This window comes from Lepisma saccharinum, chromosome 13, assembly GCF_977018435.1.
Source record: "Lepisma saccharinum chromosome 13, izLepSacc3.1, whole genome shotgun sequence".
Taxonomy (NCBI): Eukaryota; Metazoa; Arthropoda; class Insecta; order Zygentoma; family Lepismatidae; genus Lepisma; species Lepisma saccharinum.
This window is the reverse complement of record NC_139241.1, coordinates 58,583,432-58,599,055: the sequence shown is the minus strand read 5'-3', so window position 1 is coordinate 58,599,055 and position 15,624 is coordinate 58,583,432. Positions and strand designations below refer to the sequence as shown.

Sequence of the window (15,624 nt, the reverse complement as noted above, 5' to 3'; positions counted from 1 at the left end):
AACACCTTGTTTTGTGGTGAATCTGAAAATATAATAAAATTAAATCATGCTTGAGCGCGCAATATTGATACGGCCTAGTGAGTTGGCAACATTAGTAGACCCAAATGGAGAATTCTGCGACCGAAAATGAGGCTCGGTGAGGCTCGCCTTAATAGTTTGCTCTTGTAAGGCATAAGCCTTATTTTCTCGCAGTGTTGCCAACATCTTACTCGAAAAAATCACCAAGGTTTCTCTCCACGTTCCACTACATAGGATATCCTCGGGCAAGGCATCGTGAAACTCGCAGACGATCTTGATGTTGGTTCGATCGTTGACCACAACCTTCTTTCTCTTAGATGTGTTGATGACGGTCATGGGTCTCCATGCTTTGAATTCGCTGGGCGTGTAGTACATGTCCACGCTTCCCTCGGTCACGCGTTTGTAAGCCGAGAACGCTTCGTAAAGTTTGAGGTAATCGTTTTTGGTCACGTCGAGGTTGTAATTCTCGTGCGGGAACACTTCGTTTCTACTGTTCTTCAAATAAACGTTCTTGATCTTGCAGTCGTCGAACTTCCTGGAATCTTTTTCCTGATTTTTGTCCCTCCCAGTCTAAAAAAGCACTACGATGAAATCTGGCATGTCGAACTGTATGTTGTTGAACTGCGTCGCATCAGTGCATCAGTGCATCGTTGTTGTTGGCAGCTCTTCGAAACGTAACGCGCAGTCCTCTCTTCCACATAATCTCCTTGTAGTCCGAGAAGAAACCAGGCAGCAGACGCATGGGAAAGAGCACCGTGTGACTTGTCGTCGATATTTTGGTCCCGGCTTCGAATCCCCCGGCCTGGTAGTATGCTGCGTCTGTTTTGGATAATTTCAACGTTCCCACTGCCGTCGACGTGATGCCTGGATAATCTATTCTGTCTATGACGGTGTTGTGTTTCCTCACCTCCACCTGCGAGAACAGGTGAGGCACGAAGTTGTCCACAAGTATCAAGTTTGCTGCTGCGGGAAACGCGTCTCCGCTTTCCTTCTTCACCACGTCGAATTGAAGATAGAGGTCCGCTCTGTGAGGATGAACAAACCCGTCGCCTACGTCCACATCATATTCGATCTCTCTGTTCGCTTCGTTCAAATTTCCAAACATAGGTTCTATTCATATTTTTACTCATGTATAGACATACATGATGAATCAGCAAACATATTTTTTCCAAGTCTTGCCGTTTCCAAAATAACCTTATTTCCACTCACCATTTTCGATTTCCGAGCATAGGTTCTATTCATATTTTACTCACATATAGACGTACGTGATGAATCCGAAAACAGATTTCTCCTAAGTCTTACCGTTTCCAAGATAACCCCACTTCCGGTCGCTATTTTCGATTTCCGAACATAGGTTCTATTCATACTTTTTCTCACGTATAGGTGTACGTGATGAATCAGCAAACATATTTTTTCTAAGTCTTACCGTTTCCAAGATAACCCCACTTCCGGTCGCCATTTTCGATTTCCGAACATAGGTTCTATTCATATTTTTACTCACGTATAGGTGTACGTGATGAATCTGAAAACAGATTTCTCCTAAGTCTTACCGTTTCCAAGATAACCCCACTTCCGGTCGCCATTTTGGATTTCCAAACATAGGTTCTATTTATACTTTTTCTCACATATAGGTGTACGTGATGAATCCGCAAACAGATTTTTCCTAAGTTTTACTGTTTCCTAGATAACCCCACTTCCGGTCGCCATTTTGGATTTCCGAACATAGGTTCTATTCATACTTTTTCTCACGTATAGGTGTACGTGATGAATCCGCAAACAGATTTCTTCTAAGTCTTACCGTTTCCAAGATAACGCCACTTCCGGTCGCCATTTTGGATTTCCGAACATAGGTTCTATTCATACTTTTTCTCACATATAGGCGTACGTGATGAATCCGCAAACAGATTTCTCCTAAGTCTTACCGTTTCCAAGATAACGCCACTTCCGGTCGTCATTTTGGATTTCCGAACATAGGTTCTATTCATACTTTTTCTCACATATAGGTGTACATGATGAAACTACAAACAGATTTCTCCTAAGTTTTACTGTTTCCAAGATAACCCCACTTCCGGTCGTCATTTTGGATTTCCGAGCATAGGTTCTATTCATACTTTTTCTCACATATAGGCGTACGTGATGAATCCGCAAACAGATTTTTTTTGCTAAGTCATGAATTGGAGGGTTCTATGACAAACTATATTAATTCTCGTAAGAGAACAGAACGTGTCCTACGGGGCAAGTTAAGGGGGCATGTGCATGGCCAAAGTAGCAGCTGGCCTCTCCCCTTTCAACGTGAACTTGGGAGTGGCGCAAATTCCACGCCGGAACAGGCGTTCTGCCCGGCACGGAAGTTGATGTTTATCGCAGCGTTACAAATCCAGCCGGTTGTACGGAAGCTGATCTTCACGTGTATTTTTCACGAGACACGCTAAACGCCACGTGCATACGCAAGATCATGATCTTGCGTAAAAAATCAAAAAATTAAAAAAAACAATAAGACTTTACCGCCAGGCAAACTGCTCGAAATGGACGCCAAACAGAACACAGCTAAATTGATGATGAATAGCATGTATGGTCAGATGTACGAATTGAAAAACATTCCAGAAGAGATTCGCCCGCACGTCAATCAATTCTACGTTCGAAGGCCATACGGGAAAACCTTTACTTTTTTGGTTGGGCACCACGCCAGGGGGCCAGGAATCCTAAAAAACAACAATTATTATTATTTTGTCTGTTTGCTTGCGTCACAATACACGCGCACGTGTGTGTGTGTGTGTGTGTGTGTGTGTGACACATCGTTCCCCCGAGAGAGGTTTACAAAGGTCACGATCTACAAACATTTTGGAGGATGAGAAGATGAGAAGATGAGAGGATGAGAGGATGAGAAGATGAGAGGATGAGAGGATGAGAGGATGAGAGCTCATCTTTCACTCATCACTGCTTTTCTGCGCCCGTGAAACATCGTCAGCGCAATAATGAGGCGCGGAACAGGGAGAGAAAATGATACACGCGCGCGCGTGTGTATGTGTGTGCCACATCGTTCCCGAGAGAGAGGTTTACAAAGGTCACGATCTACAAACATTTGGTCCTTCAAAAATAAGAGAATAAGAAGATGAGAAGATGAGAGGATGAGAAGATGAGAGCTCATCTTTCACTCATCACTGCTTTTCTGCGCCGTGAAACATCGTCAGCGCAATAATGAGGCGCGGAACAGGGAGAGAAAATAATACACGCGCGCGCGTGTGTATGTGTGTGCCACATCGTTCCCGAGAGAGAGGTTTACAAAGGTCACGATCTACAAACATTTGGTCCTTCAAAAATAAGAGAATAAGAAGATGAGAAGATGAGAGGATGAGAAGATGAGAGCTCATCTTTCACTCATCACTGCTTTTCTGCGCCGTGAAACATCGTCAGCGCAATAATGAGGCGCGGAACAGGGAGAGAAAATAATACACGCGCGCGCGTGTGTATGTGTGTGCCACATCGTTCCCGAGAGAGAGGTTTACAAAGGTCACGATCTACAAACATTTGGTCCTTCAAGGATGAGAGGATGAGAAGATGAGAGGATGAGAGGATGAGAAGATGAGAGCTCATCTTTCACTCATCACTGCTTTTCTGCGCCCTGAAACATCGTCAGCGCAATAAATAAGGCGCCGAACGTGGAGAGAAAGTGAGTGTATGTGTGTCTGTATGTGTGTGGCACATCGTTCTCGAGAGAGGTTTACAAAGGTCACGATCTACAAACATTTTGGAGGATGAGAAGATGAGAAGATGAGAAGATGAGAAGATGAGAAGATGAGAGGATGAGAGGATGAGAGCTCATCTTTCACTCATCACTGCTTTTCTGCGCCCGTGAAACATCGTCAGCGCAATAAATGAGGCGCGGAACAGGGAGAGAAAGTGAGTTTTTCAACTTTTTGTGGTCGTTTGGTCAAGAAATCAGAATTGGCCTCAAAGGCATATTTACTATCTACTTCTTTACTTCCTTGAACGAGTAAGAGAAACTTTGAAACTCTTTTCCAAAATCACGGCACAAGGAGTATTGTCTGTGTGTGTGCGGGGGGGGATAAGTCGAAATCAAGAAATGGCGTTTGCTTAACATAGAGCGCAAGTCACGGGTTGTCATTCCGTTTTTCAGGTGCAGTCTGACTTGATCATGTGTATTGGAAGAACATTCCATGACATAACACTATAAAGCAGATACGTATTCTGGGCGCATGCGTCAATTGTGGGAAAAGAATTATTACTTTCTTTCACTTCAGATCCAAGAAATGTAATATAAGCTTAGTTGAGCGCTCTCGTGTAAAATAAATACTTCTCCTATATGAAGAAATTAGTATGTAGAAATGCTCATTAATGTCGTCGCAGAGCAAGCTGTCCGATGTACCGCATCGGCGAAGGAAGATTTTAACGTGAGCAAGCACTGCTCCCGTGCTTCTTCCCTCCCCTTTCCGCTTCTTCCTCTTCACAATGCGTGAATATCGCGTTGGCTGCATGCGGTGAGGTGACAGCTACAGAGAAGAGTATGCTTGTTGTTTCGTTGATCAAAGTGCTGACAGCGATTGATTTTTTCCCCTTGGAGGTACAGTGCAATGCACATTGAGTTTAAAGTTTGGATTATTTTTTATTTCTGGGCCTCTTTCAAAGTTCCACATGGCTTAGTGCAGTATTTTCCCGAAATATTTTTTTTAAAATGCGAAAAATGAAACAGAGGGTGTGATACAGGATTATTTTTATTATTTCACTTTGTAAAGCTAAAGAATGAGTTGATTGCTCTCTATTCTTCCCCAGATTTTGAAAATAAATCTGTACATGCACTAGTACCATAGATGAACACGAACAATATTCATAACGTTATGAGCGAAACTTACAAGTTGGCTACACTCATTTTGTCAATACCAGCTTCAACTGCATCAGTGTAACGATCTTTTTCAGCATTAAGAAGAATTAATAATTATATTAGAGCAACCCAATCGCAAGAAAGATTAAGTGCGCTTGGTATATTATCCATTGAAAAAGAGCTGCTTCTGAAAATTAAAGCATTGCCCTCATTTTACGAAGATGTTATAAGATAATTTACCACTCAAAACAGAAGAGCAGAATTTACATTTAAATTATTTTAATTAAGTCTGGTCTTTTGTTCCTGAATATCTGATTGTAATTTAGGCCTCTACTATAATGTTATTTGCATAAGCCAAACAAACCTAAATTGTGAATCTCCAATGTAAATATAAACTGTTTATAAATATCAAGTGATTTTATAATTTTATGAAGACTTCCACATCAGACATCAAACCTGGTGAGTTTTGAACTTCATTATCCATATTTCATTACTTTATACGTTATGCAATATTTAGTAATGTTAATGTGCAAATCGTCAACTATTGAATACGTATAATGCTATCCCCCATTCCATAATATCCTATATGTAGGGACACAAATTTATGGTAAATAAAAACTGAGGAGAGCGGTAAATAAAATGTTAGATCAGCGGTATATACCAGCGGTGGAAAAAAAAAATGACACACACCTTTTCATTATGAGAGGAAACAACATACAAAAGAGCAATAAATTGATAAACTATTTCTTCATTTTTATATACTGTACACATACACAAGTACTTAGCTGTCCATCCAAAAAGAAAACATCAACACAAAATCACTTCATTCTAAAATGCATATTCGGGGGAAGAAAGGAATGCAGCTTGACAGGGAGCGAAGGTTTCGAACTGAGATTATGTGCATGGGAAATCTCAATTTGCAGCGTCTTCCTGATGTGATCGAAGATAAAACGTTCTTCAGCTGCAAGTGGTAGGAAACTTTAGGCAAACGTTTCGTTACAAATCGACAGTCGATTGCCGGTTTTTGCGTGTTTTCTACTTAATTTGATGATATTTCACGGTTATTTCGCGAAAAAGCGTTCATTTCGTGGAAAAGCACACATTTCGCATTACTTCGCGAATAAAACTCGTGCATATTTCATCATTGGGGGTGTAGTTACGTGCAGAATGTTCAAAATTGCATCTTTTTTCACATTTCGCGATTTCGCGCATCGCGAAAATTCAATGTCCCTACCTATATGTCTTAAAAAAAATGTGTAAATTATGAAAATCCAGGATACGCCACTGCTATAAAGACATGGAAAATACAGTTTGTTTCCACGGAAAGTATGTTGAAAGTTTACGGAGACGGTAAACCCCGATGTTGGTACATTTTCCTTCAATGTGCGACGATCACAGGAAATTCGTATCTGGATGTCCTTGAATAATTTGCAGTGCATCCCATTTCCTTCCAACTGTTATCTTCCATCTGGATGAAATGCATGCACATTGTAGCAGTCAAGTGACACACCACGTGGATAATAGTTTCCTGATAGCTGGATCGGACGCTGTACACTCAGAAAACTAAATACATCAGATGTATTGTAAAGGTAACTCCAAAATAAAGGAAGAGAGATAGAAATAAAGGAAGAGGTTGAATGTAGAATGAAGGAAGAAGAGTAACATAGAAATGAAGTAGAGGAACGTAGAAATAATGGAAGAAAAATAAGATAGTGGTAAAGGAAGAAATAATAAGATAGAAAGAAAGAAGAGGGAGAAGATAGAATAAAGGAAGAGAAAGTAACATAGAAATAGAAGTACAGAAAGCTAGAATATGATGCAAAAGAGTATTTCTTTCTATTTCTATCTGTACTTTAATACATCAATTTATGAATTTTACGATGCACCTTCCTACACACTTTATGCATTTTTGTTGCAGCTGATGTATTTGCTTTTCTGTGTATAGATTGGTTTCTTGCATCTACCCCAGTCCTTGACGCTATGCCTTTGTGTTTTGTCTTCTGATGGTACATCAAATAGAGGGTTTATGCTGACACCAAATCCGAGATCCTTGAGAACTCTATGTAGATGCATACAGGAGGCTGTTACTTCTATCACGCCAAAAATGATGACATTTTCTATCGACTAGATACACACGGTGCAAGAATAGTCCATGTGGAGGTGTACTGATTCTAAGAATTGTACAAGTAGCCAGAGTAAGAATAAATAAAGGAAATAAGAGAAAAGAGAGTAAGATAGAAATAATGGAAGAAAGAAGATAGAAATGAAGAAGGGAGAAAGTAGAATGAAGGAAGAAAGAGAACGATAGAAATATAAGTACAGAGAGATATAAATAAAGGAAGGAAGAATAAGAAAGTAATAAAGGAAGAGAGATAGAAATAGAGGAAGAGGAAGAATGTAGAGTGAAGGAGGAAGATTAATAGAAATAAAAGTAGAGAAATGTAGAAAAAAGGAAGAAAAATAAGATAGAAGTAAAGGAGGAAATAATAGGATAGAAAAAGGAAGAGGGAGAAGATAGAAAAAGGAAGAGAAAGTAACATAGAAATAGAAGTAGAGAAAGATAGATGTTGAGTGTCAGTTTCCAGAAAGCCCCGCACTACATTGGCTAACTGGCTGAACTCCACCCTGGCCCGAATTATCCTAAATGCGTCGGTTCCCGCACGGTGTCTGGTTAAGTAACAGACGCACAAAGACGATATATACATACATTTAATGTCTATAATACACATATACGAAGGACTATACAATAACTAAACAACATACACGAAGGACTGTCTGTTCGGCTGTAGACTGTCTCTACAACGCACTTGTAACCGCGCGCGTGTGACACGGTTCTTTTCACGACGACTCTCTGATGACGACTGTTCTTTTCTCGTGGCAACGCCCAAGCTAAGCGCCTGGCTCAACTCTCGGGACGTTCCCGAATTTACTTGTGGGTGTAAGTTCCCGTAATCAAGAATACGGGAGATTCTGCAGTTTCTTACCCCCACACACTTCACATGAATAACTCACACATTATATACAAAAATGGAAAACAAGATAAAAACACTAATTATATACATTGTTCACCGAACAATAGAAATGAACTGAATGTTATTATTCGATCAACATTCCTAGGAGTGTGCCTAACTCGACATATTTTATGATAGATTATTGGTGGAGAAATTTTTCTGATATTTGTTTTTAATTATAATTTAGTTTAATATTATCCATTTTATATAATAAATTCTACCTCTCTTTTTAATTTAGATTAAAGTTTTTTTCTGGCTTAAGTAAAGGAACATAGAATAATATAGTAATAAAGGAAAATATAATTAGATAGAAATAAAGCAAGAGAGGGAAGATAAAATATGGAAGGAAATAATAGAAGAGAAAGATAATAATAATGGACGAAGGAATAAGATAGTAATAAAGGAAAAGGGAGTAAGATAGAAATTAAAGAGTGAAAGAGAGAGACAGAAAGATTAAAATAGAAATAAAGCAAGAGACAGTAAAATTGAAATAAAGGAAGAGAGAGATAATAGAAGATACAAATAAAGGATAAGAGGGGAAGAGATAAAACAGAGCGAGCACAAATGAAAGAACATAATGAAGGAGAAGAAGAAGCAACGAAACAAAGACGAAGAGAATTTCAGTAGTAACAGTCCGCTTGGAAATATTTTGTACCCCAATCACTAGTTTGCTCCAAGCCCACCTGAACAAAATTCTTTTTCAAGCTTGCAGAGCAGAATACCAGATGAATGATATTAAATTCTAGTTTTAGTTTGGCAAATTGAAGAACACAGCACCATTATAATGAAATAAAATATTATTAACATAAACAATGCACTGAAATAATTTCTAATATTTACTACGATAAGACACCAAACAAGAGTATAAGTACAGGACTTGGAATAAACACTAGCCACATGTTCTTAACTGTTCCGTGGCCCCAACTTCCTGAGTTAATGAATCTTTGACTAGGTAGAGGCTTTTCGCAAAGGAATCTGACGGTGGCATTGCAATCGATATCATTTAATTCTCCGTTTGGCCTTAAGTTGGCGCAGTCCTCAATGTTGTTGTGGTTGTTAGGTTCGTTGGGGGCCCAGTTGAGGTAGTACCCTGAGTCAAGCACCGATTCACCTGAAAGAAAAAAACATGCATTATCAAAGAGTCCCGATACTGTCCTGATCAGGGAGTTATTTATAAAATTTGGGTCCATAGATTATCCTTTGTTTTAGGCCCTGCCGATATTATTGTTATTATTAAGTATCATTATTATTAAAAGTTTTGTTATCAGGGTACTTCACTTCCATTAATTACATGTTCTGAATTAATAATACGTACTTGTAAACTTTAAAATATACACACGTCTGATTAAAAATTTTGATTTGATTTTAGGCTTGCACTCTGGTTAAAATACTATACTGGAAATAGGGTTACGTTATTTAAACGCTAAAAACTCCTTCCTTCTAGCTTCTTTCATGAATTAAGCTAGTAAGAAGACTTGACACGTTGTTTTATTTTTCTGTTATCACAATGTTAATAAATTTTAATAGATTTTGTCACTTCCGGACCTTCAGCGTCTCATTTTTGAGCGGCTCCGCTGAACTTGAGGTCTCTAGGCTATAGCATAGGATAACCTAGTGGGAACTAGAAGAATCACCTGAAGTAGAAGATTGGCCCGAAGCAACACACTGTCGAAAGGCTATTTCCTTCCAGCAAGTTTTGCAGACCTTCAGGGTCTTGTTGAATGCCGAGTTGCCTTGTAAGCGCAGAGCAACTTGAAGAGGAGGAACTCGATAAAAGCGCAAGTCGACCCGTTGGCGCAGGCAGGGCAACAGGTAAACCTGTTCTAAGGGGCGGGTAAGCAGTGGGTAGGAGAAGAAGCTACTTTGCAACTCTCTGGATGCAAGAGAGGAATTAATGAAAATAGTCGTGGACAATTTTCCGAACAATATTTGTTCATCCCACTGTACGTACCTTCTCTAACAGCCTACATGAGAGATTTACAAGAAACGTAAATAGGTATTTTAAGAATTTAATTCAAGTGTTTAATTTATAACTAGGAAAGACTGTCCTTCCTTAGATGATGACATATTTCTTATCAACGATTGGGAATTGGATTGAGTTTTTGATGCATGCTTGGACTACGTGTCGGATATCTAGAATTGTTTCATTTTTAGATATCCAGTTCTTGATATCTCATGGACGTCCAATGGATATCCAGATTTTGATATCCAAAACTGGATGACTAATAAATGTCCAATGGATATCCATAACATCTGATCTGGACAATGTGGATAGACCTTAAAGATTTGTGATGTATAAGTATTCTTGACATTAGGCATAAAACGTTTCATTCATTTAAATACTTTTTGTTCTTGATTGAACATTATTAAACATTAAAATGGTTTTGTATTCTTGAAGTTGATTTAATGGATAATAAACCTTTTTGAGCAAGGCCTCATCTCCAGGAAGCTATCAACTCGCGGCAAGCCACGGCACCTAGCGACCTGTTGAGTGAGATGAGTCAAGGCAAAATGGATAATAAACCTTTTCCTGCTCCCACAAAAATAGACAATAATTAGGCTGGAGAGTTCAATGAACTAACCCATCTCGAACTACGCACACTTGGTCTCTTGAAGTGGATTTAAGATCTAAGCAACACCAGAAACAGGTCGCTTAGGAACGAGCCAATCAACAGCAAAAGGCATAACAGACCTCACAAGCATTTATATTAGAAATGTACAAATATGAAAATACATACATGTAATGTGAATCAAACTAGTACAAACTGTTAAGACAACAGAAAAACTGTAAAAACGTATATATTATAAGGTTTGCTTCTAATCTGGAAATTTACTGTCTACTTTTCTAGTGATTAATTAACATTTTCTGGTTGCAGTTGTAAGGTTATAAAGAAAGAAATATATATATATATATTTTAACGCCGAAAGGACAATTCTCTTGAACTATATTAATTTATCATTCTTACTGTGACCCCCACACCGCGGGGGTTGCGGGGACGTTATTTACTCCACTGCCTCAAGCGACACGTGTAGCCTGTCGCTTCGGTGTGAAATCTCCCTTAAAACACAAATGTTGCCAACCATGCTCACCTGCGACAGTTTTCCATATTTCCTTGTCTACGTCTTCAAAATAGCCGATGTGCGCATCGTTAACGTTGTTCAACCATAAGATGGCGCCCAGTATCTCTGCTTCGTCTGCAGTTTCCAAAATCACCAGGTGGCTGCCATCATCCGCACAGCTTCGTCTAGCATCGAGCCAAGTCATCCTGACGTTATTGAACTTATACAACCCCATACCGACTGGCAAACTGTACGGGCTTGCAGCACCTGGATATCCATAACTACCTGAAATTATATACAGCGTTGTTCAGACGTTGGCTATTGATGAAGCTAGTAGTGTAGTCGCAATCGTACATACAGGGTAAGGTATGGGCGTCGGGAGTCGAACTGACCCGTCGGAAAAATTGCCATCGTTCAAGTCAGAAAGCTTATTCTTTTTATTGTTAGTAACATAAATAAATTTCAATTGGCTATGCAGGATATTCACTTATCTGGTGGACTGAGTAAAAAAAAGTATTCCCAAAAATATAGAGGAGAAGGTCTAAATATGGGCGAAGTTTTAAATATGGGTTTTGGAGTTATTAGCGCTCCCGGGTGCTGCAGCGTGGCAGAAGCTATTGGAACTGGTCAAGGACAAAGGTTGCGGCGCCAATTCGCAAGAGAAAGTGGTGGTTAGTTTTGGCCTTGGACGCTGTTATAAAATTGCGACCTCCGAAAACTTTTAGCAGGTATGTTTTAACTCAGCGTTTTCTGAATTCTCATCTGCTTTGTATAGGTTATGATATTAGCGTTACTTAAAACAAATGTGGGCTTTTATAATACCATGGTTTGTTTGTGAAATATGTACCACAGATAGCGAAAATAAATTGAAGAAGAAAAATAGCGTGATGGTCTAAATATGGGCTATGACATGAGGTCTAATGTTGAGATCACATTTTCAACAAATATTAGGATGATTTTCTTAATTTCGAATTTTCTCATTCAGCGTGATTTTCAAAACAACAGATTATTTATAAGTATGAATTTTATAATGTTTTAGCGATAAATGACTGTTTTTTAAAATTTTAATTGCTTTTTGTGATATTTTCACTAGTAGCCCATATTTAGACCACAATTTTGAAATACATAATTTTACCATTTTTCGGAAATTGCTTATTTTTTTAAAAAAATGGAGACCTTCTATACTTTGGAATGCTATTACATTTAAGTATATATTTCATAGATATGCATTTTAAAGGCAGGTGGTTGATATATTTTTTTTTCCTCCGAAAATGACAAAATAAAAAGGGGGCCCATATTTAGACCTTTTCCTCTAATAATAATAATTAGTGGAATGAAATTTATGCATTTTATTAGTTATTCTTTTATAATAATAATCACAAGCATATAGCAAGAGTTTCAGATCGAAGTGACAAGCGACACCTGTCACTTGGACCGTAGGGACCTTAATAAGAAAATAACCTTTCGTACCGGAGCCACATGCAAGTAGAACATGTCGTTTATTGTATCAGTCGGAGTGGACCTTATTTTCGGTAGCATCATGTCGCCATGGTCTGTTTTTCATGCACGTGTAGTGAATATAGCTTACTCCTTTCATTACAGGCTGCCCGTATATAAGGGAGGGTTGAAAGGTCCCAACCCGCCCCCCTCCCTCCACAATGCCATGTTCAACAAAATAACGAGAGAACGTTTTCACAAGAGACATTAGAATCATGTTGACTGCCGAAATTAGAGTGTTGGGACCGAAAACGTTTGGGCGGGAAGGGATTGGGAAGGAAATATTTAATAATCCTGACGTTCGGGCGCAAAAAAAAAAAATCATTTCTCGACCATTTCGGAAAATTTTCTGGATTACAAAGAGGCTGGAAATAATTTCCTGAAGTTGAATCTGCTCTTGATAATTGAAGTGTAAGTGCCACAAAAATTCAAACACCGTTTTCCACGTTAAACTGTGAAATGTGCCATGCTTTATAATGTGGTAAACGTGAAAAGTGGCTGGTAGCCCTCTAAGTAGTTCAAAGGGCGTGTAAAGAGATCACTAGTGTGCACGTTCTTACGGGCTGATGTGCGGAACGATGCGATTTCCCAACACTTTGGCTTTTGGCACTTACCACGTTTACCACTTTTAGTCCTCAATCGACACCCAGTCATTTTGAATTAATATTTTCGTGGGGTGCGAATCCACAATCCTGCCTGCCTTCCAGATGGTGCAGTGGTCGCCTTGTAATCAAGGGGTCCCGGGTTCGATAGCCGGTGGAGGCACATAGTGTTTCAGATGCCACTTTAAACTCTAGGTCCAGTCCAGATTAGCGTTACTTTGCATAAAGTGGACTTAGAACACCAACACAATCAATCAATCACAATCCTGCCTAAGGATCCTGTTCTGAAGAGTGGTCAGTGCAACAAGTCCCATCGTCGCTGTTTTGTAGCCTTCCAGACTGGTATTCGTTACTTCTTTTCATTGTTATATTTTCCACTATTTAAATTTTATCAATGGTCTGAGCCTCCCTACAAGAATTCCTAGCGACGTCGATATAAGATGAGGCAATAGTCAAGTTACATGGGGAAAAAGCCAATACGCATACAACCCTACACATGATTGTGATATGTAATGGTCCACGCTTTCCTTAATCCCGAATTGGTCGAGAAATGAAGATTTTTTTCTGGCCCGAACGTCAGGATATTAATATTTCCTTCCCAATCCCGCCCCGATCAACAATTTTCCATCCCGCACATCTCTAGTTACCGAAGTCAACATGATTCTAATGTCTCTTGTGAAAACGTTCTCTCGTTATGTAGCTGGACATGGCAGTTATTTGCTGTTACTGACAGCCTGTAAATCAAAGAAAACAATATTGTTTGTAATAAGATGTCGCTATAATTTCAACATTCGAATTACATGAACTTTCCCCAGCTATTTAAGGAAAGCAAGTGCAGACGCCCTTGGGCCTGCTTGTTACCCATGCTTTTCTTTACATAAATCTAGGGATGTAAGCTAAAATGGTTTAGGCACAGAGCGTCTGTCTACTGGTTAGCTTTGAATTCTCACTGCACCTCAAAATTTATATTGCATAATGCTGTACAGAAATCCAGTGTTGTAAGAAGCAAGGATATAAGTTACCTTCCTGAATTTCAGCACAGATTTCCGTCCAGACTCCAAAGGAAGTGCCATTAAGTGAATTTCCCTCCCAAGCCTCTGGGCTGCTAAGGCAAGTCACCAAGTAACCAAGGAGTATAAAGTCCATGTGCGTATGTAACTCCCTGAAATAAAGGGACAGATTGAGATATCCTGAAACGAAAGCTAGGCCGTAGGGTAACCCATGACTGAATCTTCCAAAGAGGTTATTATTATTATTATTATCTAAAATATATAATAAATCTAAAAAGTATACAGAGGAATTACATAAAAAGTGGCTCAGACATGGGCAGCTCCAGATAAAACTTTCGCCCGGGTGAGGTGGATTTTTAGCGCTCTCTACTTTCCACTCTGTCACGCGCCCCAACTTTCTACGCTGTTCCTCACCCTCTACTTTCACCTTCCTCCAATAAAAACACGGTTTTAATGACGAAAAATAGCCTTATTTTTTTTAGATAGTTAAGGCGTTAGTGTTAAAGAACACGTTTATTGTACGTATGTGTTTATTAAGACCTACATAATGACATCAAAATAATATCTTAGCTTAAGGATTACATGATCTTGTAATATGCAGTAACTTCAATTTATTCTTGTCTACACAAATTCAACTCTTTTTTTTTAAAAAAAAACAAATAACCACGGTTATGTAAACAGAAATGAGGGTTTGGAGCCGATGAGGATGAAATTGATGAAGGGACACTCACAAAGAACATGCCCAGGTCGGGATTCGAACCAGGAACCCTTGGCGTTGCAGCGAGCTGTGATAACCACTCTTTTCTCCCTCGTATTTCAAACTCATATCTCAATTCTCTTTTTCATTCAGGACAGACTAACACAAACATCCATATCTTACCCGGGATTCGAACCGGGAACCCCTGGCACCGTAGCGCGCTGCGCTAACCACTCCGCCACGAAGGCCGGCTTATGCGTCGAGTGATTCTGAATATATAGTACCAGTACGTGACTTCCTTGATGCTTATTGCCTAAATAATAAGAGAAAATTAAATGTGTGAAAGATTTTTCTGTCCCATAAACGCTATGGGAATGTTTGGAAATAATTAGGCCTATTACAGTGGTATCCATGAGTTTTATCGTGAAATTTGTCCATCAGCATGTTCGTGCACTTCATTTTACCCAATAAGAGCTTCAAGAATTAAAAAGAAAACTCAAAACAAGCTGTTGACAACTTCTGCACCAGCATACATAAGAATCCATCGCTTAAAAACACATAGGATGTAAGAGAAAAAATAATGAAAATAGTCATGGACGATTTGCAAGGTAATACTCATAGATCCCACTGTACAAGTGCAATTAATCCAATCGTACTTACCACTATAGTATCTGCTTCATTAATTACTTTCCTTGTATTATTTATCAGGCCTGCCACGCACGTCACACATGCATCGAAGAGGAAAACAAATTATCTCTACATTTGTACACGGAAGTTCCTCCACTCCATTTCCGGCAGAAATATTGAGTCATAAAAACATGTCTGTGAAGTTAAGTAGATAAGGACATCCTAATTATTATAAGCAGTATATTTTAATGAGATGGATAAA

The 15,624-nt window shown here is 39.1% G+C and overlaps 2 protein-coding genes across 3 annotated transcripts in view; both read right to left on the bottom strand.

Annotated features, from left to right (window-relative positions):
• The window catches only part of LOC145997324 (uncharacterized), a 90,797-nt gene extending 83,152 nt beyond the window's left edge, over positions 1–7,645 (bottom strand). Inside the window, exon 1 of the mRNA XM_083134238.1 lies at positions 7,622–7,645. The gene's annotated coding sequence lies outside the window, so the exon portion shown is untranslated. The remainder of the gene's footprint in view (positions 1–7,621) is intronic.
• Positions 7,646–8,634: 989 nt separating this feature from the next.
• Positions 8,635–15,624, bottom strand: part of LOC145996978 (hemolymph lipopolysaccharide-binding protein-like) — a 54,529-nt gene continuing 47,539 nt past the window's right edge. The window contains exons 1-4 of one of the 2 annotated variants that reach the window (XM_083133569.1): positions 15,396–15,474; positions 14,051–14,190; positions 10,960–11,214; positions 8,636–8,980 (exon numbers count right to left, since the gene is read on the bottom strand). In XM_083133569.1, coding sequence (XP_082989695.1) covers positions 8,709–8,980; positions 10,960–11,214; positions 14,051–14,174 — 651 coding nt within the window. In that variant the 5' untranslated portion in view covers positions 14,175–14,190; positions 15,396–15,474 and the 3' untranslated portion in view covers positions 8,636–8,708. Of the gene's footprint in view, positions 8,981–10,959; positions 11,215–14,050; positions 14,191–15,395; positions 15,475–15,624 lie in introns of those variants that run through there. The other variant, XM_083133571.1, reaches the window with a different exon arrangement.